The sequence below is a fragment of the Budorcas taxicolor genome, chromosome 18, assembly GCF_023091745.1.
Source record: "Budorcas taxicolor isolate Tak-1 chromosome 18, Takin1.1, whole genome shotgun sequence".
Classification (NCBI taxonomy): domain Eukaryota; kingdom Metazoa; phylum Chordata; class Mammalia; order Artiodactyla; family Bovidae; genus Budorcas; species Budorcas taxicolor.
In genome coordinates this window covers 64,028,202-64,055,384 of record NC_068927.1, presented here as the reverse complement: position 1 = coordinate 64,055,384, position 27,183 = coordinate 64,028,202, and the positions used below count along the sequence as shown (strand labels likewise).

At 44.3% G+C, this 27,183-nt stretch overlaps 1 protein-coding gene across 1 annotated transcript; it reads left to right on the top strand.

Moving 5' to 3' along the window:
* The first annotated feature begins 2,053 nt into the window (after positions 1-2,053).
* NLRP9 (NLR family pyrin domain containing 9) lies at positions 2,054-27,071 on the top strand. The gene is made up of 9 exons (XM_052656665.1): positions 2,054-2,333; positions 5,404-6,967; positions 12,251-12,412; positions 17,764-17,931; positions 19,300-19,470; positions 21,851-22,021; positions 24,436-24,606; positions 25,394-25,564; positions 26,939-27,071. Exons 1-9 carry the CDS (start codon positions 2,054-2,056, stop codon positions 27,069-27,071), a joined length of 2,991 nt encoding a protein of 996 aa, XP_052512625.1.
* Positions 27,072-27,183: the final 112 nt, after the last annotated feature.

Genomic DNA, 27,183 nt, shown 5'->3' with positions numbered 1-27,183 from the left:
TGCCTATAGTTAACCATACTGTGTCAGACACTTAAATATTTAAGAGTGGGACTTCCCTGTTGGTCTAGTGGTTCTGAGGCATAGGTTGTGGGTTCAATCCCTGGTCAGGGAACTAAGATCCCACATGCTAAGGGGTGTGGCCAAAAATTCAACAAGTAATAGATAAATTAAAAAAAACATTTAAGATTGTAAGTCTCACGTGAAATGTTCTTATGACAATAGAAAAAGACGTTTGCTAATTCTAATTTCTGCCCTTTCCATCTAGAGCTAGTTTACTTGGGAATATTCATTGATTTCCTAATATATGAATGCTTCATCTAGGTGCTGCTCTGAAAGTTGAGAGGACACACACCATAGGCTCCCTTGGGAAGCACACAGCATCTGAGAAGGTAGACGCTCAGAGGATGAGCGGAAGGTTCCCGACCCCAGTCTCCACACTTTGCATCAGCGGTACTGAGAGAAGACTGTTCAGTTCAGCCCAGTGATGAAATGGTAGAAAGAGAGCTGTGAATAGCTTCATGGGAGTGAATATCCAGGAGCCAGCAACTCCCGAAGCAAGATCATTCACACCTGAGGTGGGAAAACAAGCCCGGTTTTCCATCACCTTCTGAGACTCCTCAATCAAGAGCCTCGCCAGCCGATGGGAAGAGAGAGATTTTGTGACCAATCAGGAGCAGGCACAGCCGTTACATCTCAAGCTGCTCCCTGATGGGTGCCAGTCAGGAGGACCAGGGACCAGACTGGGTGAGGAGGCCTTATCGCTGATCTTTCTTTTCCTTCATTTTCCACTCTCAGAGCTTTCTGTAGGTCGGGGGGTGCTTAAAGGACCAGAGAGAGGGGTACCAGAAATGGCCAGGTCTCCCCCGCTTTGTTTTGGCAAGGGTGTACTAAAGTGAAAAGCATTTAAATTCACAGAGAGGTTGTGTATCCAGCACGTTCCCTCTTTAAATCTCCATGTTTCTCGACTTTTTTTTTCGCTGGTCAACCAGTCCATTCTGAAGGAGATCAGCCCTGGGATTTCTTTGGAAGGAATGATGCTAAAGCTGAAACTCCAGTACTTTGGCCACCTCACGCGAAGAGTTGACTCATTGGAAAAGACTGATGCTGGGAGGGATTGGGGGCAGGAGAAGGGGACGACCGAGGATGAGATGGCTGGATGGCATCACTGACTCGATGGACGTGAGTCTGAGTGAACTCAGGGAGTTGGTGACGGACAGGGAGGCCTGGCGTGCTGTGATTCATGGGTTCACAAAGAATCAGACACGACTGAGCGACTGAACTGAACTGAACTGAGCCTGTTCCCCGCCCCCGCCCCCCAGGTAGTTCCGATTTTTATTTTAACAACACATCTTGAGGCTGACCCTTGCCTGCATGAAACAAGCAATGCTAACAAAGCAACAGACTTCCATTTGTATTCTTATTTCTATTTTTAATTTGAGGATAATTACTTTACAATGTTGTGTTGGCTTCTGCCATACAACAATCCTCTCTCCCACAGACTGCAGCACACTAGGCTTCCCTGTCCTTCACTATCTCCTGGAGTTTGCTCTAATTCATGTCCATTAAGTCGGTGATGCCATCCAACCATCTCATCCTCAGTCACCCCCTTTTCCTCCTGCCCTTGATCTTTCCCAGCGTCAAGGTCTTTTACAATGAGTTGGCTATTTGAGTCAGGTGGCCAAAGTATTGGAGCTTCAGCATCAGTCCTTCAGTGAATATTCAGGGTTGATTTCCTTTAGGACTGACGGGTTTGGTCTCCTTGCAGTCCAGGGAATTTGGTTTAGTATCAGCCACATATTCAGTTGCTAGCACTGAATTCACATATGTGATTTTGGAATGTTGAGAAAGGATGGGGGTACTTCCCCCCTGCCAAGTGAAGCTGGGAAGATAGATTTTAAACAAGAAATGCATGATATGATATCCACATCTGTTGAGGTTTAACTTCATCATGACACCCTTCTTCCCAGGTATCATATCACCAATTGCTTCTTTTTGAGAATTTCCCCCTCCCCCCACCGGTTGGAGAAGTCCAGCTCCGAAATCCCGTGACAAGATGGCCGATTCTTTTTTTTCTGACTTTGGCTTGTTGTGGTACCTGGAGGAGCTCAAAAAGGAAGAGTTCTGGAAATTTAAGGAGCTCCTCAAGCAAGAACCTCTGAAATTCAAACTCAAGCCCATCCCGTGGACTGAACTAAAGAAGGCTTCACGAGAAAATGTGTCAAAGCTGTTGAGCAAGCATTACCCAGGAAAACTGGCCTGGGATGTGACCCTGAGTCTGTTTCTTCAGATCAGTCGGGATGATCTCTGGAGGAAGGCTCGGAACGAGATCCGACGTAAGTGTCCTAGAAGGGATGGGGGACAGGGACCCACGGGGGTGGCTGGTTTACTGGGAGCTTCTAATGAAGTTCACATTGTTACTGAGTTAGCGGCCACACCTCTATCTGTTGAGAATGTGTTAGGGGTCAGTAGGACCCTTGGAAATAGTAGAATTGCAAGCCAGCTCTGGTCACTCATGGGCCAGAGTGGATGAATAATGTCCTCAGACGTTTCATCTAAGTGTCTTCTCCTCATTTTTCTGTTCCAAGTTGAGTCAATGCTAGTTTAAAAGATCCCCTGGAGAAGGGAATAGTAACCCACTCCAGTATTCTTGCCTGGAGAATCCCATGGACAGAGGAGCCTGGTGGGCTATAGTTCATGGAGTTGCAGAGAGTCAGACACGACTGAGCGACTGAGCACCTGGGGCTTAGTGTCTGTGTCACCAGGACTGCTGAGATGGAATTCCACGATGCTTCTGACCCACTTCTTTTAAAAAATAATTTTTAAAAAAATTTATTTTTTTAAATTGAAGGATAATTGCTTGACAATAGTGTTGGTTTCTGCCATACATCAACATACATCAGCCATACGTATATACACATGTCCCCTTCTTCTTGAGCCTCCCTACCACCTCCCACCGCATCCCACCCCTCTAGGTTGTTACACAGACCCAGTTTGAGTTCCCTGTGTCACACAGCAAATTCCCACTGGCTGTTTTACACCTGGTTGTGTATGTTTTCATACTGCTCTCTTCATTTGTTCCACTCTCTCCACCCTTCTTTTGATTAAATATATTTTTTTATTGGAGTAGAGTTGACTTGCGGAGTTATGTTATTGTCTGCTGCACAGCAAAGTGACTCAGTTATACATGTACATGTGTCCACTCTTTCTAAGGTTCTTTTCCCATAGAGGTCACGTCTTTTTCACCAGACTTGCACAAGAAACTAGGCAGAATCCTAAGATGAGGAAATAGCAGATGCCCCCGCTCCCACAGGAAGCACTTTTCATGTGTGACGTCATTCCATTTTTACTACAACTCTGAGGTTTGCAAATGAGAAAAATGCAGACCTAACAGTGTCCCCGCGTGTTAGATGACGTTTCTAAAAGGGACACATCTGGTTCAGGACCAGTTATTTTTGACTCACTGAAGGGCTTTACATCCTCCTCTGGGAGAGTATGCTATTTTTTTTTTTTTCCCTCAGAGAATAAGATCAGTTGAGTTGTAAATCCTGGCAAATAAAGTGACAAAATACCAGACAAAATCACCCATTAATTTTTTTCTCTTCATATATATATATACACACACACATATATTTAAATTTAGTTTTGAGTAAGTGTTTGATCTTAAATTGGAGTTCATGAACATGGAAACTCTTTCAATATTTCTTTATATTTTATTTTTCTGCTCTCAAGGTTCTCTTTTATCTGTTTTCATGGTTACTATGATTTCTTAAAAGGAATTATTGCTAATTTATGTTATAATGTTGTGTTAGTTTCAGATGTATAGCCAAGTGATATATAATTTATATTATACATTAAATATATTAGTAATAATTTGTTGTTGTTTAGTCGCCGAATTGTGTCCGACTCTGTGCAACCCCGTAGGCTGTAGCCCTTCAGGCTCCTCTGAACATGGGATTTCCCAGCCAAGAAAAACTGGAGTAGGTTGCCATTTCTTTCTCCAGGGGACCTTTCTGACATATAATTTATATATTATGTATTATAATGCACAATATACATAAATATATGGTACATAAATTATATAAGGTATATATATTTCATATTCTTTTCCCTTATAAGTTATTACAAAATAATGAGTAAAGTTTCCTGTGCTATGCAGGAGGTCCTTGCTGGTTATCTGTTTTATACATGCGTGCATGTTCAGCTGTGTCTGACGCTTAGTGACCCCACGGACCGTAGCCTACCAGGCTCCTCTGTCCATGGAATTCTCCAGGCAGGAGCACTGAAGTGGGCTGCCATTTCCTTCACCAGAATGTCTTTCTGACCCGACCATGTCTCCTGCATTGGCAGGTGGGTTCTTTGCTGCTAAGCCATCGTGGAATCCCTAAATAAATAGCAGTGCTTATGAATTCTTGACAGGGCAGATAGTGTTCTTCCAGTTTGAAATGTAATCCCCAGGTGTTCATATTCTGTGTAAAATCTGGGGTAGGTTTTTTTTTGGAGGGGGGGTTATGTTTTTCTCTAGGTCTATGCCCAGCAGTGGGATTTCTGGGTCATGTGATAGTTTTATTCCTAGGTTCTTAGGACACACTGGGAGAACGAGAGGGTGGGATGAGTTGAAAAAGTAGTACTGACATATACACACTACTGTGTGTATAACAGACAGCTAGTGGGAAGCTGCTGTGTAGCACGAGGAGCTCCGCTTGATGCTCTGTGATGACCCAGATATTTAGGGATTCCATGATGGCTCAGCAGCAAAGAACCCACCTGCCAGTGCAGGAGACATGGTCAATCCCTGGGTCAGAAAGATCCTCTGGAGAAGGAAATGGCAACCCACTCCAGTATTCTTGCCTGGAGAATTCCATGGACAGAGGAGCCTGGTAGGCTATGGTCCATGGGGTCACTAAGAGTCAGACACGACTGAACATGTATAAAACAGATAACCAGCAAGGACCTCCTGCATAGCACAGGAAACTTTACTCATTATTTTGAGTAATGAGAGGTGAGACGAGAGGAGTGGGAAGGAGGCTCAAGAGGGAGGGGATATATGTATACATATAACTAATTCACATTGTTGTACATCAGAAAATAATACAACATTATAAAGTAATTACCCTCTAATTAAAAAAATCCTATAAGCCATAATAGAAAAGAATATTAAAAAATAATGAATATATAAGTATAACCAAATTAGTTTGCTGTACAATAGGAATTAACAACATTGTACATCAACTATACTTCAATAAAAATAAGAAAAAAAGCCCTTAAGTTTATGAGCCTGGTCCCCCATGGGCATACGTCAGTCTTTGCATGTGTGTTTGAGTAAATCCACAGGGTTTGTTCTCAGTACCAAATATGGTGTGTATTTTTTTTTTATTATCTTCTCTTCTGTCCCTGTTAATTCAGAGACGATAAACCCATATAGAAGCCACATGAAGCAGAAATTCCAAGTCCTATGGGAGAAGGAGGCCTGCCTTCTGGTTCCTGAAGATTTCTACAGAGAGACCACAAAGAGCGAGTATGAATTCCTGAACGCTGTCTACCTTGCCGCCCTCCAGCCTGGAGAGTCCTCACCCACTGTGATCTTGCACGGTCCTGAAGGGATTGGAAAAACAACCCTTCTGAGAAAAGTGATGCTGGAGTGGGCCAAGGGAAACCTATGGAGGGACAGGTTCTCGTTTGTCTTCTTCCTCACGGGTCGTGAAATGAATGGTGTGACGGACATGAGCCTGGTGGAGCTGCTCTCCAGGGACTGGCCTGAGTCTTCAGAACCCATTGAAGACATCTTTTCCCAACCAGAGAGAATTCTCTTTATCTTGGATGGCGTGGAGGAACTGAAGTTTGACTTGGATTGCAACACCGACCTCTGTGAAGACTGGGAGGAGCCACACTCCATGCAGGTTGTCCTGAGGAGCCTGCTACAGAAACAGATGCTCCCAGAATGCTCTCTGCTCCTCGCACTCAGCAAGACGGGGATGAGAAAAAACCACTCCTTGTTGAAGCACATTAAATGCATCTTTCTCTTGGGGTTCTCTGAGCACCAAAGGAAGCTGTATTTCTCCCATTACTTCCAGGAGAATGATGCATCCTCAAGAGCCTTCAGTTTTGTGAGGGAGAAGAGGTCACTCTTCGTCTTGTGCCAGAGCCCCTTTCTCTGTTGGCTGGTCTGTACCGGCTTGAAGTGTCAGCTGGATAAAGGAGAAGACCTGGAGCTAGACTCTGAAACCATCACTGGTTTGTATGTGTCTTTCTTCACGAAAGTATTCAAATCAGGAAGTGAGACCTGTCCACTAAAGCAGAGAAGAGCTTGTCTGAAAAGCCTGTGTACCTTGGCTGCTGAGGGTATGTGGACTCGAACGTTCCTGTTTTGCCCCGAGGACCTCAGGAGGAATGGGGTGTCCGAATCGGACACCTTGATGTGGTTAGACATGAAACTTCTTCACAGGAGTGGTGACTGCCTTGCCTTCATCCATACCTGTATCCAAGAATTTTGTGCCGCCATGTTCTACATGTTCAAACGACCCAAAGACCCACCTCACTCGGTCATTGGAAATGTGACCCAGCTCATCACCAGGGCCGTGAGTGAACACTACTCCCGCTTGTCCTGGACAGCGGTATTCCTGTTTGTGTTCTCAACTGAAAGGATGACCAACAGGCTGGAGACGTCCTTTGGTTTTCCACTGTCCAAAGAGATAAAGCAGGAAATAACACAAAGTCTTGACGCTTTAAGTCAGTATGACCCCAATAATGTCATGGTGAGTTTCCAGGCTTTGTTCAATTGTTTGTTTGAGACCCAGGACCCAGAATTTGTAGCCCAAGTGGTGAATTTCTTCAAAGACATTGACATTTATATTGGAACCAAAGAGGAACTGATAATATGTGCAGCCTGTCTGAGACATTGCCATAGTCTCCAGAAATTTCACCTGTGTATGGAACATGTCTTCCCAGATGAGTCTGGATGCATCTCAAAGTAAGTCCACGTATTAAATCCCTCTCTCCTATGTGCCATATTTTTGCCAGTCCCAGATGAGCTTCCCTGGTAGCTCAGATGGTAAAGAATCCACCCGGGTAGTGCAGGAGACCCGGGTTTGATCCCTGGGTGGGAAAATCCCCTGGAGAAGGGAATGGCAACCAACTGCAGTATTCTTGCCTCGGAAATTCCATGGACAGAGGAGCCTGGCAGGCTACAGTCCATGGGGTTGCAAAGAGTCAGACACAACTGAGCAACTAACAGTCTCACTTTTTACTTTCTTTCCAGCCCCCAATGGGTATTTCATAAAACATTGTACTTCTGTACTTAAAAACATGACTTTTGTGGTCAAAGAGACATTGGTTAGAGTCCTTGCACTGCTGTTTGCTAGTGTTGTGACCGTGAACTGTGAGTCTTCAGTTTTCCCATCTGTATAAGCAGGGGTCAGCATCTTACTTCATAGGGCCAATGTCAGGTTGAAAGCTAAGCAGTTTTTATTGTTGCCAGAACAATGTTTTCCCCGTCCCTTCCCCCCATAGCATTCTAGCATATCCTGATAATTCCACCGGGAAGGCACACTTAGAAGATTGTGCCTGATTTCCTCCAGATTTTGCCAATGTGTCTTTTCTCTTTGCTGATTTTGTTTTTTAAAAATTTATTTATTTATTTTAATTGGAGGCTAATTACTTTACAATATTGTAGTGGTTTTTGCCATACATTGACATGAATCAGCCATGGATTTGCGTGTGTTCCCCATCCTGAACCCCACTCCTACCTCCCTCCCCATCCATCCCTCAGGGTCATCCCAGTGCACCAGCGCTGAGCATCCTGTCTCATGCATCGAACCTGGACGGGCGATCTGTCTCACATATGATAATATACATGTTTCAGTGCTATTCTCCCAAAGCATCTCACCCTCGCCTTCTCCCACAGAGTCCAAAAGTCTGTTCTTTACATCTGTGTCTCTTTTGCTGTCTTGCATATAGGGTCATCATTACCATCTTTCTAAATTCCATATATATGTGTTAATACACTGTATTGGTGTTTTTCTTTCTGACTTACTTCACTCTGTATAATAGGCTCCAGTTTCATCCACCTCATTAGAACCGATTCAAATACATTCTTTTTAATAGCTGGGTAATATTCCATTGTGTATATGTACCATAGCTTTCTTGTCCATTCATCTGCTGATGGACATCTAGGTTGCTTCCATGTCCTGGCTCTTGTAAACAGCACTGCAATGAACATTGGGGTACACATGTCTCTTTCAATTCTGGTTTCCTTGGTGTATATGCCCAGCAGTGGGATTGCTGCGTCATATGGGAGTTCTATTTCCAGTTTTTTAAGGAATCTCCACACTGTTCTCCATAGTGGCTGTACTAGTTTGTATTCCCACCAATAGTGTAAGAGGGCTTCCTTTTCTCTGCACCCTCTCCAGCATTTATTGTCTGTAGACTTTTTGATAGCAGCCATTCTGACCAGCATGAGATGGTACATCATTGTGGTTTTGATTTGGATTTCTCTGATAATGAGTGATGTTAAGCATCTTTTCATGTGTGTGTTAGCCATCTGTATGTCTTCTTTGGAGAACTGTCTGTTTAGTTCTTTGGCCCATTTTTTGATTGGGTCATTTATTTTTCTGGAATTGAGCTGCAGGAGCTGCTTGTATATTTTTGAGATTAATTCTTTGTCAGCTGCTTCATTTGCTGTTATTTTCTCCCATTCTGAAGGCTGTCTTTTCACCTTGCGTATAGTGTCCTTCATTGTGCAAATGCTTTTAAGTTTAATTAGGTCCCATTTGTTTATTTTTGCTTTTATTGCCATTACTTTAGGAGGTGAGTCATAGATTTATGTCAGAGAGCATTTTGCCTATGTTTTCCTACAGGAATTTTATAGTTTCTGGTCTTACATTTAGATCTTTAATCCATTTTGAGTTTATTTTTGTGTATGGTGTTAGAAAGTGTTCTAGTATCATTCTTTTACAGTGGTTGACCAGTTTTCCCAGCACCACTTGTTAAAGAGATTGTATCTCTGGGCTTTCTATTTTGTTCCATTGATTTATATTTCTGTCTTTGTGCCAGTACCATACTGTCTTGATGACTGTAGCTTTGTAGTAGAGCCTGAAGCCAGGCAGGTTGATTGCTCCAGTTCCATTCTTCTTTCTCAAGATTGCTTTGGCTGTTTGAGGTTTTTTATATTTCCATACAAATTGTGAAATTATTTGTTCTAGTTCTGTGAAAAATACTGTTGGTAGCTTGATAGGGATTGCATTGACTCTACAGATTGCTTTGGGTAGTATACTCACTTTCACTATATTGATTCTTCTGGCCCAAGAACATGGTATATTTCTCCATCTATTTGTGTCATCTTTGATTTCTTTTATCAGTGTTTTATGGTTTTCTATATATAGGTCTTTTGTTTCTTTAGGTAGATATATTCCTAAATATTTTATTCTTTTCATTGCAATGGTGAAAGGAATTGTTTCCTTAATTTCTCTTTCTGTTTACTCATTGTTAGTGTATAGGAATGCAAGGAATTTCTGTGTATTAATTTTATACCCTGCAACTTTACTATATTCATTGATTAGCTCTAGTAATTTTCTGGTGGTGTCCTTAGGGTTTTCTATGTAGAGGATCATGTCATCTGAAAACAGTGAGAGTTTTACTCCTTCTTTTCCAATCTAGATTCCTTTGATTTCTTTTTCTTCTTTGATTGCTGTGGCTAAAACTTCCAAAACTATGTTGAATAGTAGTGGTGAGAGTGGACACCCTTGTCTTGTTCCTGACTTTAGGGGAAATGCTTTCAGTTTTTCACCATTGAGGATAATGTTTGCTGTGGGCTTCTCATATATGGCTTTTATTATGTTGAGATATGCTCCTTCTATGCCTGCTTTCTGGAGAGTTTGTATCAGAAATGGATGTTGAATTTTGTCAAAGGCTTTCTCTGCATCTATTGAGATAATATGGTTTTTCTCTTTCAATTTGTTAATGTGGTGTATCACATTGATTGATTTGTGAATACTGAAGAATCCTTGCATCCCTGGGCTGATTTTAACTTGCATTCTTTCACTAGGCTCAGGCTCCCAGCTCACCCTTTAGGTGTCAAACACATACCCTCTTTCATTGTCATTTAAAAAAAACACTAATGTATAATTGAGGGACTTCCCTAGTGGTCTGGTGGTTAAGACTCCATGCTTCCATTGCAGAGGACATGGGTTTGATCCCTGACTGGGGAACTAAGATCCCATGTGCTGTGTGGCACGGCCAAAAAAATGTATAATTGCCATGCAACATTATATTGGATTCAGGTGTGCAGCCTAATTTTCAATATTTGTATATACTGTGAAGTGGTCGCCACAGAAAGTCTAGTTAATATCTTTCACCATACATGAAAAGTGAAAGTGTTAGTTGCTCAGTTTTGTCTAGTTCTTTGCAATCCCATGGACTGCAGCATGCCAGGGGCCCGTGGAATTTTCCAAGCAAAAATACTGGGGTGGGTTGCCATTCCCTTCTCCGGGGGAACTTCCTGACCCATGGATTGAACCCTGGTCTCCCGCCTTGCAGACAGATTCTTTACCATCTGAGGACCAGTTAACATCTGTCATCATACAGAGTTACAGGTTATTTTGCCCATAATGAGGACTTTTGTATCTACCCTAATGTTTGTAACAGCCTTATTAAGGTATGGAAAGAACTTAGGTGTCCATCAACAGATGAATGAATAAAGAAGATGTGATATATATACATATGTATCAGATCAGTCGCTCAGTCGTGTCCGACTCTTTGCGACCCCATGAATCGCAGCACACCAGGCCACCCTGTCCATCACCAACTCCTGGAGTTCACTCAGATTTGCGTCCATCGAGTCAGTGATGCCATCCAGAATATTGACACATATATATGGAATCTAGAAAGATAGTACCAAAGAATTTATTTGCAAGACAGCAATGGAGAAACAGACAATAAGGGACAGACTTACGGACACGGGGCTGGGGAGGAGAGGGTGAGGTGTATGGAGAGAGTTACATGGAAACTTATACTACCATATGTAAAATAGATAGCCAATTTGTGAATTTGCTGTAGGTCTCAGGGAACTCAAATAGGGTCTCTGTACCAACCTAGAGGGGTGAGATGGGGAGGGAGATGGGACGGAGGTTCAAGAGGGAGGGGACCTATGGCTGATTCATGTTGAGGTTTGACAGAAAACAACCAAATTCTGTAATGCAATTATCTTTTACTTAAAAAATAAATTTAAAAAGATGTGATATAGATAGAATATTACTCCGCCATAAAAATCGATATCTTGCCAATTATGATGGCATGGATGGGTCTGTAGGATATTATGCTTGGTGAAATAAATCAGAGAAAGATAAGTACTGTACAATTTCACTTATATGTGGAATCAAAAAGATAAATGAACAAACATATATAGTAGTGCATATGTGTCAATCCCAAATTCCTTATTTTTCTCTCCCCCTACCTTTCCCCTTTGGTAGGAGTAAGTTTGTTTTTGAAGTCTGTTTCTGCTTTGTAAATAAGTTCATTTGTATTATTTTAGATTCCGCATACAAGCAATATCCCATGATATTTGCCTTCCTCTTGCCTGACTGACTTCACTGACTTTGGTAATCTCCATGTCTGTCCATGTTGCTGCAAATGGCATTATTTCATTCTTTTTTAATGGCTGAGTAATAGTCCATTGTGCGTACCTGTGTGTATGTATATACACTACCTCTTTATCCATTCATCTGTTGATGGACATTTTTGTTGCTTCCATGTCTTGGCTATTGTAAGCAGTGCTGCAGTGAGCATAGGAGTGCGTGTATCCTTTTGAATATATCTGGTTTCCTCCAGATATGTGCCCAGGAGTGAAATTGCTGGATTGTATGGCAACTCTATTTTTGGCTTTATCAAAAAATTCATTTATTTGTTTTTGGCTTTGCTGAGTCCTTGTTTGCTGCCTGCAGGCTTCCTCCGTTGTAGTAAGCAGGGGCTCCACTCTAGTTGCAGTGTGCGGGCTTCTCATTGTGGGGGCTTCTCTTGTTGCAGAGCACCGGCTCTAGAGCACGTGGGCTCAGTAGCTCAGACTTGGTAGTCATGGCACACGGGCTTAGTTGCCCCAAGGCACGTGATCTTCCCAGATCTGGGATCAAACTTGTGTCTCTTGCATTGGCAGGTGGATTCTTTACCACTGAGCCGTCAGGGATGGAAGCCCTATTTTTAGCGGTTTAAGGAGTGAGTCGAGTGGAGCCACGGGAGAATCATGGTATTTGTCTTCCCACAGCACCATCGAGAAACTTACGCTCTGGCGGGATGTGTGCTCAGCATTCACCGCTAGCGAGGACTTCGAGATGCTAAATCTGGAGAACTGTCAGTTCGATGAGGCCTCTCTAGCTGTTCTCTGCAGGACGCTGTCTCAACCCGTCTGTAAACTCCGCAAGTTTGTGTAAGTCAGATTTTCACCTGTTCTTTAAGTCAATAGCAGGGTGTCGTTTTTTCCCATTCTGGTTTCTTTTGAAAACCTGAGCTACAATCCCACGGGTCGAAAGCAAATTCTGAGCGCTTTCCTTGATTTAAGATGTTTCACTGAGTGAGACACAAACTGGGCAAATAGGGAGACTTGAAGACGGAATGTGCTCAAGAAGCTTGGTTGCTAGGTTACAGAGCCTGGGTGAGAAAGGACAAATCTTCCTTTTTTCTGCTGTGGTCCCTAGAACCAGACCTTCCTTCCCACGGCATCAGCTCACTTGTGTGCAGACGATTAGCTGAAAAATCTCGTTGTTCTTGCTCTTTAGTCTCTCAGTTGTGTCTGACTCTTTGCGAGCCCATGGACTGTAGCCTGCCAGGCTCCTCTGTCCATGGGATTCTCCAGGCAAGAATATTGGAGTGGGTTGCTGTGCCCTCCTTCAGGGGATCTTCCCGACCCAGGGATTGAACCTGCGTCTCCTGCATTGGCAGGCAGGTTCTTTACCACTGAGCCACCTGGGAAGTCCAGAGAAATCTTATTTTGTTTCAGAAGCAGAATTGGCATTTTGGGGAACTTGGTGTTACCTTTGGGTGACACAACTGTGTGTTTTGGTCTAGCAATGTGTTTGCACTGAGGTCCCCATTTCGGTTTCTCTGTCACAGATGTTTTAACTGTGACATAAAACTTGCTTGGGGAGCCCAAGAGCAGATAGTCCTGGTAGTTGGTGATGTTTGCTTGGATGCCGATGGATTGAGAATAGATGTTTCCCAGGAAATGGTGGAGGAAGGTGCTGAGGACAGGTAATAAAAGAGCCTTAAGTTCATAAAAGAGAGAAATAATAAGAATATCATGGAATGGGTAGTGTGTGTAGAACAGTTCTTAGGCCCTGAGCTGGTTGCTTTATATGCACCATCTCCTCTGTCTTGTAATCCTTATAGCAATTTCATCATGACCTTTTTACACAACAAATACCAGAAGCATAGTGAAGATCACAGTAATGCTCTGATGCTTTTCTTTCTATGGTGGAAAGACTGCTTTTTATGACAGCTAAGAAGTCAAGGAGAGGAGATGTTTCTCTAATGGAGAGACTGCCTTTAAGTACAGAAATGTACTTTTTTCCGTGTAATTTTTAAAATTTAACTTTTATACTATATTGAACTGTAGTTGATTCACAATGTTGTATTAGTTTCAGGTGTACAGCAAAGTTAAATATATATATACATACACACACACATAGACACATACATGCAAACATGCATACACATACATGTGTCTTGGCTTCCCAGGTGGTGCTAGTGGTAAAGGACCTGTGTGCCAGTGCAGGAGACGTAAGAGACTCAGGTTCGACCCCTGGGTTGGGAAGATCCCTTGAGGAGGGCATGGCACTCCACTCCAGTATTCTTGCCTGGGGAATCCCATGGACGGAGGAGCCTGGCGGGCTACAGTCCATGGGGCCACAAGGAGTTGGACAGGAGTGAAGCAACTTGGCGCACAGGCACACATACATGTATCCACTCTTTTTCAGACTCTTCTCCCATACAGATCATCACAGAGTACCGAGTCGAGTTCCCTGTGCTACACAGTGGGTCCTTGTTGGTTATCTGTTTTATAAGCAGGAGTGTGTATGTGTTAATCTCAAACTCCTAATTTATTCCTCCCCCCGACCTTTCCCCTTTGGTAACCATAAGTTTGTTTTTGAAGTCTGTGAGCCTGTTTCTGTTTTGTTAATAAGTCTCTTTGTATCATTATTTTTTAAGATTCCACATATGAGTGATGTCCCATGGTATTTGTCTTTCTCTGTCTCACTTCACTTAGTGTGATCATCCCTAGGTCCATCCATGTTGCTGCAAAGGCATGATTTCATTCTTTTTATGGCTGAGTAATATTCCACTGTATATATGGACCATGTCTTCTTTATCCATTCAACTGTTGATGGACAGTTCTGTTGCTTTCATGTCTTGGCTATTGTGAATACTGCTGCTATGAACACTGGGGTACGTGTGCCTTTTCAAATTATGGTTTTCTGTGGATACATATCCGGGGTGGAATTGCTGTAGCTCTGTTTTTAGGTTAAAACCTAAAATCTCCATTCTGTTCGCCTTTGCTTAGTTCAGTTGCTCAGTTGTGTCTGACTTTGCGACCCCATGAATTGCAGCACGCCAGGCCTCCCTGTCCATCACCAACTCCCAGAGTTCACTCAAACTCACGTCCATCGAGTCGGTGATGCCATCCAGCCATCTCATCCTCTGTCGCCCCCTTCTCCTCCTGCCCCCAATCCCTCCCAGCATCAGAGTCTTTTCCAATGAGTCAACTCTTCGCATGAGGTGTCTGAGAACTCCCTTCTCTTCCCAGGCTCTCCAGCATTGATTATTTGCAGATTTTTTGATGATGGCCTTCTTTGATACTTTGAGTAACTTGGTTTTCCCTAGGCCATCCTGTTGATTTCAATTCTGCAAGCTTATCACTTTCAAGCTAAATTTTAACTCCTCCTTCAGCTTAAGTGTCGCTTGCCATATACCAAAACTTGTGAGCCTAGGAACCCACCACAGCTGGGGGTGGTCTTGAGACACAGTGTTTCTCTGACTAATTCACCATGAAGAGAGAAAAGATCTCGCTCTTGTTTACCCTGATGTCTCCAGCAGCCAGCAAAATACAGTTTTCCAGGCGCTCTTTACACTGAGGTCGAGTGAATGTATGGATCCTTGCATTCTGGAAGTGGTTTTTTCACTTCACAGAAAGAAACGGACTCATAAATGAATTGCTCTAGATCCTGCCTGGATAGTAAAAAATGGACCTCGTCGCAGTGTTGTTGTTTTATTTCTTCTGGAAGCTCTGTCAAAATAAAGTTGAGGACTGACTTGCTCATACATCAGTTCAGTTGTTGTTCAGTCACAAGTCGTGTCCAACTCTTTGAGACCCCAGGGGCTGCAGCACACCAGGCCCCCCTGTCTGTCACATCTCCTGGAGTTGGCTCAAACTCATGTCCATTGAGTCGATGATGCCATCCAATCATCTCATCCTCTGTCGTCCCCTTTTCCTCCTGCCTTCCATCTTTCCCCTCGTCAAGACATTTTCCAGCGAGTCGGCTCTTCGTATCAGGTGGCCAAAGTATTGGAGCGTCAGCATCAGTCCTTCCAATGAATATTCAGGGTTGATTTCCTTTAGGACTGACTGGTTTGATCTCCTTGGACTCTCAAGAGTCTTCTCCAGTCTATACAGTTTATTGAAAAATGAGGACTAGTGGTCTTATAATTGAGAGATTGGTTGTTGATTTTAAACGGGGCAGATGACTCTGTAAAGGAGGAGACAAGGTATCTGAAATCACCTGAGTGAAGGTGTGAATGAAAATGTGCATGTCCTTCCAAGGACCCTGGGGTTCCAAACTGAGGAAAACAGTTCCTCTTCACAGTGTACACAGAAATGAATCATCATCATACCTAGAGGTTTTCTTTTTAAGAACTCTTTATTTTGTACTGGGGTAGAGCCAATTAACCAGAGAAGGCAATGGCACCCCACTCCAGTACTCTTGCCTGGAATATCCAATGGATGGAGGAGCCTGGTGGGCTGCAGTCCATGGGGTCTCTAAGAGTTGGACACGACTGAGCGACTTCCCTTTCACTTTTCACTTTCATGCATTGGAGAAGGAAATGGCAACCCGCTCCAGTGTTCTTGCCTGGAGAATCCCAGGGATGGGGGAGCCTGGTGCGCTGCCGTCTATGGGGTCACACAGAGTCGGACACGACTGAAGCAACTTAGCAGCAGCAGCAGCAGAGCCGATTAACAATGTTGAGGTAGTTTTAGGTGAACAGCAAAGGGACTCAGCTATACAGATACAGGTATCCATTCTCCCCCAAGTCCCTTCCCCTCCAGGCTCCCACGTAATACTGAACAGAGTTCCCTGTGCTCTACAGTAGGTCCTTGTTGGTTATCCATTTTAAATATAGCAGTGTGTACCTGTCCATCCCAAAGTCCCTAACTATCCCTTCCCCTCTGGCAACCATAAGTCCATTCTCTTAAGTCTGTGACTCTCTTTCTATTTTGTAAGCAAGTTCATTTGAATCATTTCTTTCTAGATTTCACATATAAGGCATGTCATACAGTATTTTGCATTCTCTGTCTGACTTACTCACTCATTAAGACATTCCCTGGGTCCATCCATGTTGCTGCAAATGGTATTATTTCATTTCTTTTTAAAAAATTTATTATTATTATTATTTTTACTTTACAACATTGTATTGGTTTTGCCACACATCAACATGAATCCACCATGTGTGTACACATGTTCCCAATCCTGAACCCCCCCTTCCCACCTCCCCCCCACCCCGCCCCCCACACCATCCCTCCGGGTCAATGGCTGAGTAATATTCCATTGTATATATGGAATGTAACCCATCTTCTTTATCCATTCCTCTATGGGGGGGTGGCAATAAATGGTAATTTCTGAACCATCATGATCTACTTGTTTTATGATGAACCTCCACCATTAAGTTAATTGTTGCCTTAAAAAAAAAACCCTTTAAAAATTTTAGACTGAAATGATCCTTTCTTTGGGGAAGACAGTCTTGTTTGGACATGGGAGGTATTGCCAGATATAGGAGTGCAAGGAGGCACAAACCTGGTGCCAAGAATTTAACATGGGCTCAGTCTGGTTTCCTTATAATATCTGTGGTGGAATGCGGAAGTGGAGGGACTAGGCAGAAACAGGAGACCTCTAAGCACCTGGTGTCCAAAGATCCCAGAGAGAATTCATAGGCGGAAATAACCAGAAGAGGGCTTCCCAGATGGCATGACTGGTAAAGAACCCAACTGCCAGTGCAGGAGACATAAGAGACACGGGTTCAATTCCGGGGACAGGAAGGTCATGGCAACCCACTCCAGTATTTTTGCCTGGAGAATTTCATGGACAGAGGAGTCTGGTGGGCTACAGTCCATGGAGTCACAAAGAGTCAGACACACTGAAGTGACTTAACACACACACACACATACACAACCAGAAGAGCCAAATTATTGGAAAAAATTCTGAAGCTGGGAAAGATTGAAGACAAAAGGAGAAGAGGGCGTCAGAGGATGAGATGGTTAGATAGCATCACCTACCCTATGGACATGAATTTGAGCAAACTCTGGGAGATAGTAAAGGACAGGGGGACCTGGCGTGCTGCATTCCATGGGGTTGCAAAGGGTTGGACATGACTTAGTGACTGAACAATAACAAACCAGATATTAAAAAAAAATATTAGGAGCCTAAGCATGAAAAGTCGGAAGAATTGTGTAAGAGGTATCTTGCTTTGGACTTCATTGCATGAGTTACCGTATCTCTTCCTCTTTTGTAGGTGTAACTTTGCATCGAATCTGGCAAATAGCCTAGAATTATTTAAGGCCATTCTTCATAACCCTCATTTGAAACACCTGAACCTCTATGGCAGCAGCCTCTCCCATATGGATGCCAAGCAGCTGTGTGAGGCGCTGAAACACCCAATGTGCAACATAGAAGAGCTCATGTGAGTCTCGGGGTTGGCCTCCGTGATGTAGATTTTTCCCTGTGTGAACTCGACAGATTGAACATGCCTATCTCCTTTCCTGCCGTGGTCTCTCACGTTTCACCATGTCCGTCTCAGTATCAGTAGACCTCCTACTAAGATGAGGAAGGATGGGTTCTCAAGGGCAAGGCTTCCTCTCAGAAGGTCTGTCCCATCTTTTCTTTTGTGCTCACTTGAATGACCTCACAGATGCCTTATCTGATTCTCCTTGACTCTCCTCTCAACCAATCCTACCAAAGCCATAACTCCAGTTTCTTTTCCCTTGAAGAAACTTAAAATGAGATAGACTTACATGAGACTTAAACAGAGACTTAAAATGAGAAAGGTTATGGATGATCACAAATGTCATCTTGGAATCTGGCAGATAACAGAGGATAGAGGGAAAGTAATTTCCCCCAAATCACTGCTGCTGCTAAGTCGCTTCAGTTGTGTCCGACTCTGTGCGACCCCATAGACAGCAGCCCACCAGGCTCCTCTGTCTCTGGGATTCTCTAGGCAAGAATACTGGAGTGGGTCAAATCATTGCTTTCTCCTGAAAATTATCTGGGATGCCTTTAGTCTTGTTGGGGTATTTCTAAACAGACTCAGTCTTTTTTTCAGCAGGAAGAACAAAGAGAAGTAGCAGAAATAGCAATAAACAAAAGCAACTTGTTAAACCCACCAAGAAGACATACTCTTCTCTCCGCCAGTAATATGACTAACAGATCAAGTGCACATGGTTAATTTCACCTATCAAGATTCATCAGAAGGGAGAGGAAGGGTCCATGCATGATTTGTTTGAACATACAGGCTTGCTTTGTTGTTGTTGTTCAGGCTAACTCGTGTCCGATTCTTTGCAACCCCATGAACTACAGCACACCAAGCTTCCCTGTCCTTCACTATCTCCCAGAGTTTACTCAGACTCATGTCCATTGAGTCGGATGCCATCCAACCATCTCATCCTCTGTCACCCGCTTCTCCTGCCTTCCATCTTTCCCAGCATCAGGGTCTTTTCCAATGAGTCTGCTCTTAGCATCAGGTGGCCAAAGTATTGGAGCTTCAGCATCAGTCCTTCCAATAAATATTCAGGATTGATTTCCTTTAGGACTGACTGGTTTGGTCTTGCTGTCCAAGGGACTCTCCAGAGTCTTCTCCAGAACCACATTTGAAAGCATTTCTAATTTGAGTGGAAAGCAACAGGGACTCATGCGGAGAACTGCATAATTACCTCTGCTTTTTAAAGAGTCTGGAGTTGGCAGGTGCTGGATTGGAGGCCCTGAGGTGGTCCAGGGCCCGCGCAGACACCCTGTAAACATCCCAGCCGCCCCCCACCACCCGTCTCTCCCGCAGGCTGGGGAAGTGTGACATCACGGGTGAAGCCTGCGAAGACATCGCCTCTGTTCTCATCCACAACAAAAAGCTGAAGCTTCTCTCCATGTGCGACAACGCCCTGAAGGACGATGGGGTGCAGGTGCTGTGTGAGGCCCTGAAGAACCCAGACTGTGCCCTGGAGGCGCTGCTGTGAGTCGGTGTCGGGGAGGGGAGCCTGGGGGGATGGCCGCGGACCGCCCCCACACCACGCACGGTCCAGCAAAGTGGGCTTGCCCCGCAGGGGTGCCTGAGGTTGAATTGATGAATTCTAGAGACGCAAGACAAGCCCTTAGCATCCAGCTTGGTGCCTGGGTTATCATAAAGACGGTTGGTGCTTCTGTAGGTATACTGGGTGCTTGGTGGCCGGGGGGGGGGCGGGGGGGGGGGTGCGGGGATTCATCTGATTACTTGCAGGTGTGGGGCTTCACACGTCCTTGGTTATCACTGGACCCCTCCCCCACCCCCAGTGTCCCCACCTCTTTCTTGCCTGGAGTTTCTATAAACCAAACTGATTCTCTGTCGGTGGCAATAGAAAGGGTTGTCTATTTACCCAGGGGGGCCACAGGAGAAACTTCGTGTTCATTTCAAAAGAATACCTTAAAGTGGGGGAAGGCAGCAAGCAAGCCCGAGTGTATGGAAGTGAATAGGTAGTCTAGAAACAAAGCTTTTGTGTGTGTGCATGTCCACAGGTGTGTATATAGACGTATTACATGCACACCCAAAGTGGCATTTACAATAGAAGGCTAGAATATTATTACTGAGATGATTTTCTTTATTATAAAAAAGTCAATACTAAAGTTCCAGGAACATTAAACATTAAAACCAAACTATTAAAAAAATAAGAGAAAACTCTGAACTATAACGATTTAGACCAAGAAATATTTAGAGGCACAAAAGAAATTACATATTGGAAGATGAAAGGACTTGGCTATTAAACCTTGCCTGATATTATTCAGTAAATAAAATTAAAGCATATTCAATAGCTGGTAATTTAAGTGGGATATATTTATCTAAGAGTTCTTTAAAATACATCATTTAACTTTTTTTTTGTTTTTAAACTTGAATCTTTATTCCTTAAAAATGAAAGACTACTGAAGATGCAAGAAAGTCACTAGTAACTTTAAAAGAAAAAATGTTCAATCTATTTCTATACTTTTTATTTTGAACTAGTTTTAGGCTTGGAACAAAGTTGGAAAAATAGCACAAAAATTCTCTTATAACCCTTACCCCATTCTTCTAATGTTCAACCTTTTTTTTTTCTTCAAATAGTTAATATTTTTAGTATTTAAATGTTTAATACCATTTTAAACAAATGTGCAGATTTAAAAAATATATTCCATTAGGTCAGAATTCTGCAAAGTGGGCAAATTTATAGTATAATAGAAAGCATTAAGTTTTTTGTAAAATCAATTGGCTAATAAATTTTAAAAAATATGAAAAGTCTATTTATAACAAACCTTAGAACTTAAAATTTTTGATGCAAGGTATTAATTCAGTATAACGTAAAATGGCAGAAAGTGGAGATATGTAGGGAAGGCATAATTGTAGAGTCATGGAAAATTTGGAGATTATATTAAGTGACCGTTACAGTCTTACGTTTTCGTTTTTTAGCATTTTATTTTGAACTGGATTATTGTTGATTAGCAATGTTCTGATAGTTTCAGGTGGACAGCAAAGGGACTCAGCCATATATATACATGTATCCATTCTCCCCCCAAAAGCCCCTCCCGTCCAGGCTGCCATAGAGTTCCCTGTGCTCTACAGTAGGTCCCTGCTGGTTCTCCACTGTAAATACAGCAGTGTGTACATGTTTGTCCGGAACTCCCTGATCATCCCTTCCCACCTGACTGTAGTTCATTTTCTAAGTCTGTGAGTCTCTTTCTGTTTTGTACCTAAGTTCATTTGTATCATTTCTTTTTAGATTCCCCTTGCTACACATTAAAAAATTTATTTTAATTTAGTTTTGGTCATGCTGGGTCTTCGCGGCTGCGCACAGACTTTCTCTAGTGACGGTGAGCAGTGGATTCTCTTGTTGCGAGCACAGGCTCAGAAGTTGTGGCTCACAGGCTTCATTGCTCCGAGGCATGTGGGATCTTCCCAGACCAGGGATCGAACCTATGTCTCCTTCATTGGCAGGTGGATTCCTATCCACTGTACCCTCAGGGAAGTCACCTCTGCTCCACATTTTAATCCTCTTATTTTTCTAAATGACCACAGGGTACAAGAAAGTTTTTCCATGTAGTTTCATGAAAAGATTACCCTATGGAGCTTATGTGGGCCTCCCAGGTGGCGCAGTGGTGAAGAATCCGCTTGCCAATGCAGGAGACTCGGTCTCCATCCCTGGGTCAGGAAGACCCCCCTGGAGGAGGAAATGCCAACCCACTCCAGTATTCTTGCCTGGGAAACCCCATGGACAGAGAAACCTGAAGGGCTAGAGTCTGTGGAGTTGCAAAGAGCAGGACGTGACTGAGCGACTGAACGAGAACACAGGACTTGGGTAGGCTGATGGATGATGTGTGTGTCTTTGCAGATTGTCGCACTGTTGCTTCACCTCTGCAGCCTGTGACTACCTCTCCCAGGTCCTTCTGGGCAACAGATCCCTGACTTTTCTCGACCTGGGCTCAAACGTCCTGAAAGATGACGGAGTGACAACTTTGTGTGAATCACTGAGGCACCCAAGCTGCAACCTACAGGAGTTATGGTACGCCTGGCTGGGGTTTGTTTGAATGTCAGTGTTTGGTTTTGTTTTTGGCTCTTGGCAGCCCAGGAAAGGAACAGGAAGAGAGGAAAAGCATGGAGTCTTCTGAAAAAGAAAAAAAAAGCAAGGCTCAGTGGTTACCCCACCTGCTACTTCTGGGGCTTCCTGGCAGATGCGTGTCTGGTTTTTTTTTACTCTACCTCTTGAAATTTTTTTTTATTGGAGGATAATTGCTTTACAGTATTGTGGTGGTCTCTGCCATACATCAGTGTGAATCAGTCATAATTACATATATAATCTCCTTGCTGTTTAGCCTCCTCCCCTCATCCCACTCCCCTTGGTCATCACAGAGTGCCAGGCTGAGCTCCCTGGGCTACACAGCAGCTTCCCACTAGCTATCTGGTTTATACATGTTGTTCTTGCTCAGTCGCTCAGTCATGTCCAGCTCCTTGCAACCCCATGGACTGTAGCCTGCCAGGCTCCTCTGTCCATGGGGCTTCTCCAGACAAGAATACTGGAGTGGGTTGCCATTTCCTCCTCCAGGGGCTTTTCCCGACTCAGCGATGGAACCCAGGTCTTCCGCAGTGCAGGCGGATTCTTTCCTGTCTGAGCCACCAGGGAGGCCCGGTTTATACGTGGCAGTGTATATGTGTCTGTGCTTCTTTGTCAGTTTGCGCTACCGTCGTCTCCTTCCCCACTGTGCCCACCAGGCCATTCTCTCCGTCTCCCTTTCTTCTCTGAAAATAGGCTCATCAGTGCTGTTTTTTCTAGATTCCAAAAATGTGTGTATATTATTCGATACTTGTTTTTCTCTTTCAGACTTACTTTACTCTGTATATCAGGCTCTAGGTTGTGGCTGAGTAATATTCCATTGTATATATGTACCACAACTTCTTTATCCACTCATCTGTTTTTAAAAAAAATTTTTATTATAGTATATTTGCTTTACAGTGTTGTGTTAGTTCCTATTATAAACAAAATGAGTCAGCTATGTGTGTGCATATATCCCCTCTTGGATTTCCTTCCCACTCAGGTCGCCATGGAGAAGGCCATGGCACCCCACTCCAGTACTCTTGCCTGGAAAATCCCATGGACGGAGGAGCCTGGTCGGGCACAGTCCATGGGGTCACGAAGAGTTGGACACGACTGAGCGACTTCACTTTCACTTTTCACTTTCATGCATTGGAGAAGGAAATGGCAACCCACTCCAGTGTTCTTGCCTGGAGAATCCCAGGGATGGGGGAGCCTGGTGGGCTGCCGTCTGTGGGGTCGCACAGAGTCGGACACGACTGAAGCGACTTAGCAGCAGCAGCAGCAGCAGCAGCAGGTCACCACAGAGCACTGATGTTCCCTGTGCTGCAGAGTAGGTCTTTGTTAGTTATCTCTTTTACATATGGTAGTGGGTACATGTCAACAGTTGCACACTCTGGGAGATAATGCAGGACAGGGAAGCTTGGTGTGCTGCAGCCCACGGGGACACAAAGAATCAGACACAACTTTGCAACTAAACAACAAGATCAACAGCTTGTTAGCTATTGACGTTTTGGCTGAGATGGTTTTTCCCTGGGGAGGCCGACTGTCCAGTGCACTGTAGGATGGTGGTAGCAGCCTGTCCCTGTGTGGCAAGCCAAACAATGTCCCCAGGCACTGCCCAGTGTCGCCTGGGGGCAGGAAGCAAAAATCATTCCTGCTTGAGAACACAGACACACATATACACCCTCTATACGTATTTCAGATATGTACATAGCAGACATATATGTGTGTATAAATGTGTCTATACATGTGTCCACATGCTTGCATACACAGATACACGTTCATCAGGCTTACACACATGTGTATGTACCTATGTATGTTCTGTATACGCACTTGCATACTGTGTGAGTGGGGCACAATACTGTGAGGAGCCATGAGCTTGCAGACAGGAGATACACAGCAGATACCACATTATGTGAGATATTTAGTGAAGTCCTTCCCAAAACATGCTGTGTATACAGAGACTTGAAGGAAGTAGGGGGATAACTCAGCATATACTTGGATAAAGAGCATTAGAACCAGCAGGAACAGAGGTCCCTGAGGGGAGAGACTGGGCAGGAAGGAGAGTGCAGGGAGCCCAGGGTTGGGCAGAGGGCAGAAAGGGGAGGAACTGCATTGTGTCGTCTCTATCATCACTTCTGTCATCGTCCCCATCATCTCGGTCATTATCATTACAATCTCTATCCTCTTTCTCATCTGTCATCACCACCATCCTCGTCTCCTCTATCATCTCATCGTCGTCTCTGGTATCATCTCCATCACCATCGTCAGCATCTCAGGAACACTTGAGTATTTCTTCCTTTACAGGAATAAGTGAACATAAGTGAAGCCATTACAGCTTGGACCTCAGGATCAGATCCACTTGTATTTTTCTTTTCCTCCAGGTTGATGAATTGCTACTTCACTTCTGTTTGCTGTGTGGACATCGCTACTGTTCTTATCCACAGTGAAAAACTGACGACCCTGAAACTAGGGAACAATAAGATATACGACGCTGGCGCCAAACAGTTATGCAAAGCTTTGAAGCACCCTAAGTGTAAATTAGAGCACCTCGGGTGAGTGTCCATGGATGGTGGGAAAGCTTATCTATTTCAAGAAGAAAAGCTGGAGAGTGAAAGGGACGAACGGGATGCAAGTTTAAAAACAAGTGCAATGAAGCAACCTGTTAAGTAAAATGCCAGCCATGAACCCAGGGTTTGCTCCAGCTTGCCACGGGCTGACATGTGGGACTTGGTGGTTTTGTTTTTTATATATAGTTTTATCTGTTTATTTGGCTGCTCTGGGTCTTCGTTGCTGTGCACGGGCGCTCTCTGACTGCAGCCAGTGGGGGCGAGCGGGTCCCACTGTCTAGCTGCGGTGCGCGGGCTTCTCTTTGCAGTGGCTTCTCTCGTGGAGCACAGGCTGCGGGGCACACAGGCTTCAGAAGTTGTGGATTCCGGGCTTGATAGCTCAGGCTCAGTAGTTGTGGCTCACAGACTTGGTTGCTCCGTGGCATGTGGGATCTTCCTGGACTAGGGATTGAACCCGTGTCTCCTGCATTGGCAGGCGTATTCTTCACCACTGAGCTACCAGGGAAGCCCTGGGCCTGGGTGGTTTCTTGCTGGAGTGGGGAAGTGAGCTGTCCTGTGCATTGAGGGAGGTTTAGCTGTAACTCTGGCCTCCTTCCACCCACGGGAGGCTAGCAGGACTCCTCGCACGTGTCAGATGTCTGCAGACACACTGTGTGCCCCAGTTGAGACCCACTTGTCCAGATTGCAACATCTCTTCTCAGAGGCGTGGCCTTGGCACCTCGAGGTGGTGTGTATGCCAGCCCACCTTATGCTGGTGTGTCCCCCTGTGCAGGCTAGAGGCCTGCGAGCTCAGCCCTGCCTCTTGTGAGGACCTAGCCTCGGCTCTCACCACCTGCAAATCGCTGACTTGTGTGAACCTGGAATGGATCACCCTGGACTATGATGGGGCAGCGGTGCTGTGTGAAGCCTTGGTCAGTCTGGAGTGCAGCCTGCAAGTGCTTGGGTGAGTGGATGCTGTCCCCTCAGTGGTGAGTGACCCCCGAGGGAGGTGGGACCACTGTAGGTTTGTGCAGTCTTGGCACCATTGACATTTGGGCTGGAGACTTCTTTGCAGGGGATGGCTATCCTGTGCATCACAGGATGTTGGTCGAGCGTCTCTGGTCTCAACCCACTCGTTCCATTCCCTGGGGCACCGCCTTTGAGAGATGATGACCAGAAATACAAACTTCAGGCACTACCATGGTGGTCTGATGGTTAGGCTTCTGCACTTTCGTTGCCGTGGCCCAGCTTCGATCCCTGGTCGGGGAACTGAGATCCTGTAAGCCACATGCCCCCCACCACCAAGAAAAAAAAAAAAAACCTTCAAAATTGCTGAGACAAGATTTTAATTGTTCTCACCACCAAAAGAGAGAGACTGTGTGATCTGGTAGAGATGTTAGCTAACGTTCTGATGGTAATCACTTTGCAGTATATAAACATATCAAACCAATGTGTTTCAACCTTAACCTTATACAATGTTGCATGTCAGGTATATCTCAATAAAATTTTAATTAACTTTTAAAAAGAAGGCCCATCGTATCTATCCCTGAAAAAAATTCTTTTAAAGGTTCCTTATGTTGTCAAATGTCCCCTGACAAGCAGAGTCACCCCAGGCAAGAATGACTCCTTTACTAAAAACACCATCTCCTACTTAATTTGCCTGAAAAAGTGCAACCGCAGCTCAGAGCCAGGAGGGTTTCCATCAAGGACAGAGCAGGGTCTTGACACAGAAGTACATTTCCTGAAGAGAAGGAGTCAATATTGTTTGGAACATTATGGTTTGTTTTTTTTTTAACTTTGTATTTTGTATTGGGGTACAGCCGATTAACAAATGTGATAGTTTCAGGTGAACAGTGAAGGGACTCAGCCATACATATACACGTATCCATTCACCCCCAAACTCCCCTCCTGTCCAGACTGCCACATAACACTGAGCAGGGTTCCCTGCGCTCTACAGTAGGTCCTTGTTGGTTCTCCATTTCAAATGTAGCAGTGTGTACATATCCATCCCAAACTCCCAAACTATCCCTTCCCTCCATCCTTCCCCTCTGGCAACCATAAATTCGAGAAACATTATGTTTGCATTTAGAGTGTGTGTAGCTGACTTCCATAGAATGAACATTTGAGCGCCTTCCATGTGCCAAGACCCTGATGATCTGCAGGGGAGGGACAAATGGTTCACACCCCTCTTGCTCACTTTCCTAGTCTCTAGGAAGGATTTTATGCATCCTTTGCACAACTCTCCCAGGAAAGAGTGAAGGGGAACTAGCCATTGGGTGTAGAGAGGGCAGAAGTCATGTATCAAGTCAACACAGCTTCTCTTTTTGTATTTTCCCAGCCTGAACAAATCTTCATATGATGAGGAGATTAAGATGATGCTGACGCAGGTGGAAGAGATGAACCCCAACCTCATCATTTCACACCATCTCTGGACTCACGATGAGGGCAGACTCAGGGGTGTACTTGTCTGACAAGGGCACGTCCTGAAGTAATCTTCTCACAAAGGTGTCCCCCTTGGTCACCTTGGCATCTCCCCTCCTGACGCACCCTGTCCTGTAAATGGTTCATCAGGGCCAGTTGATG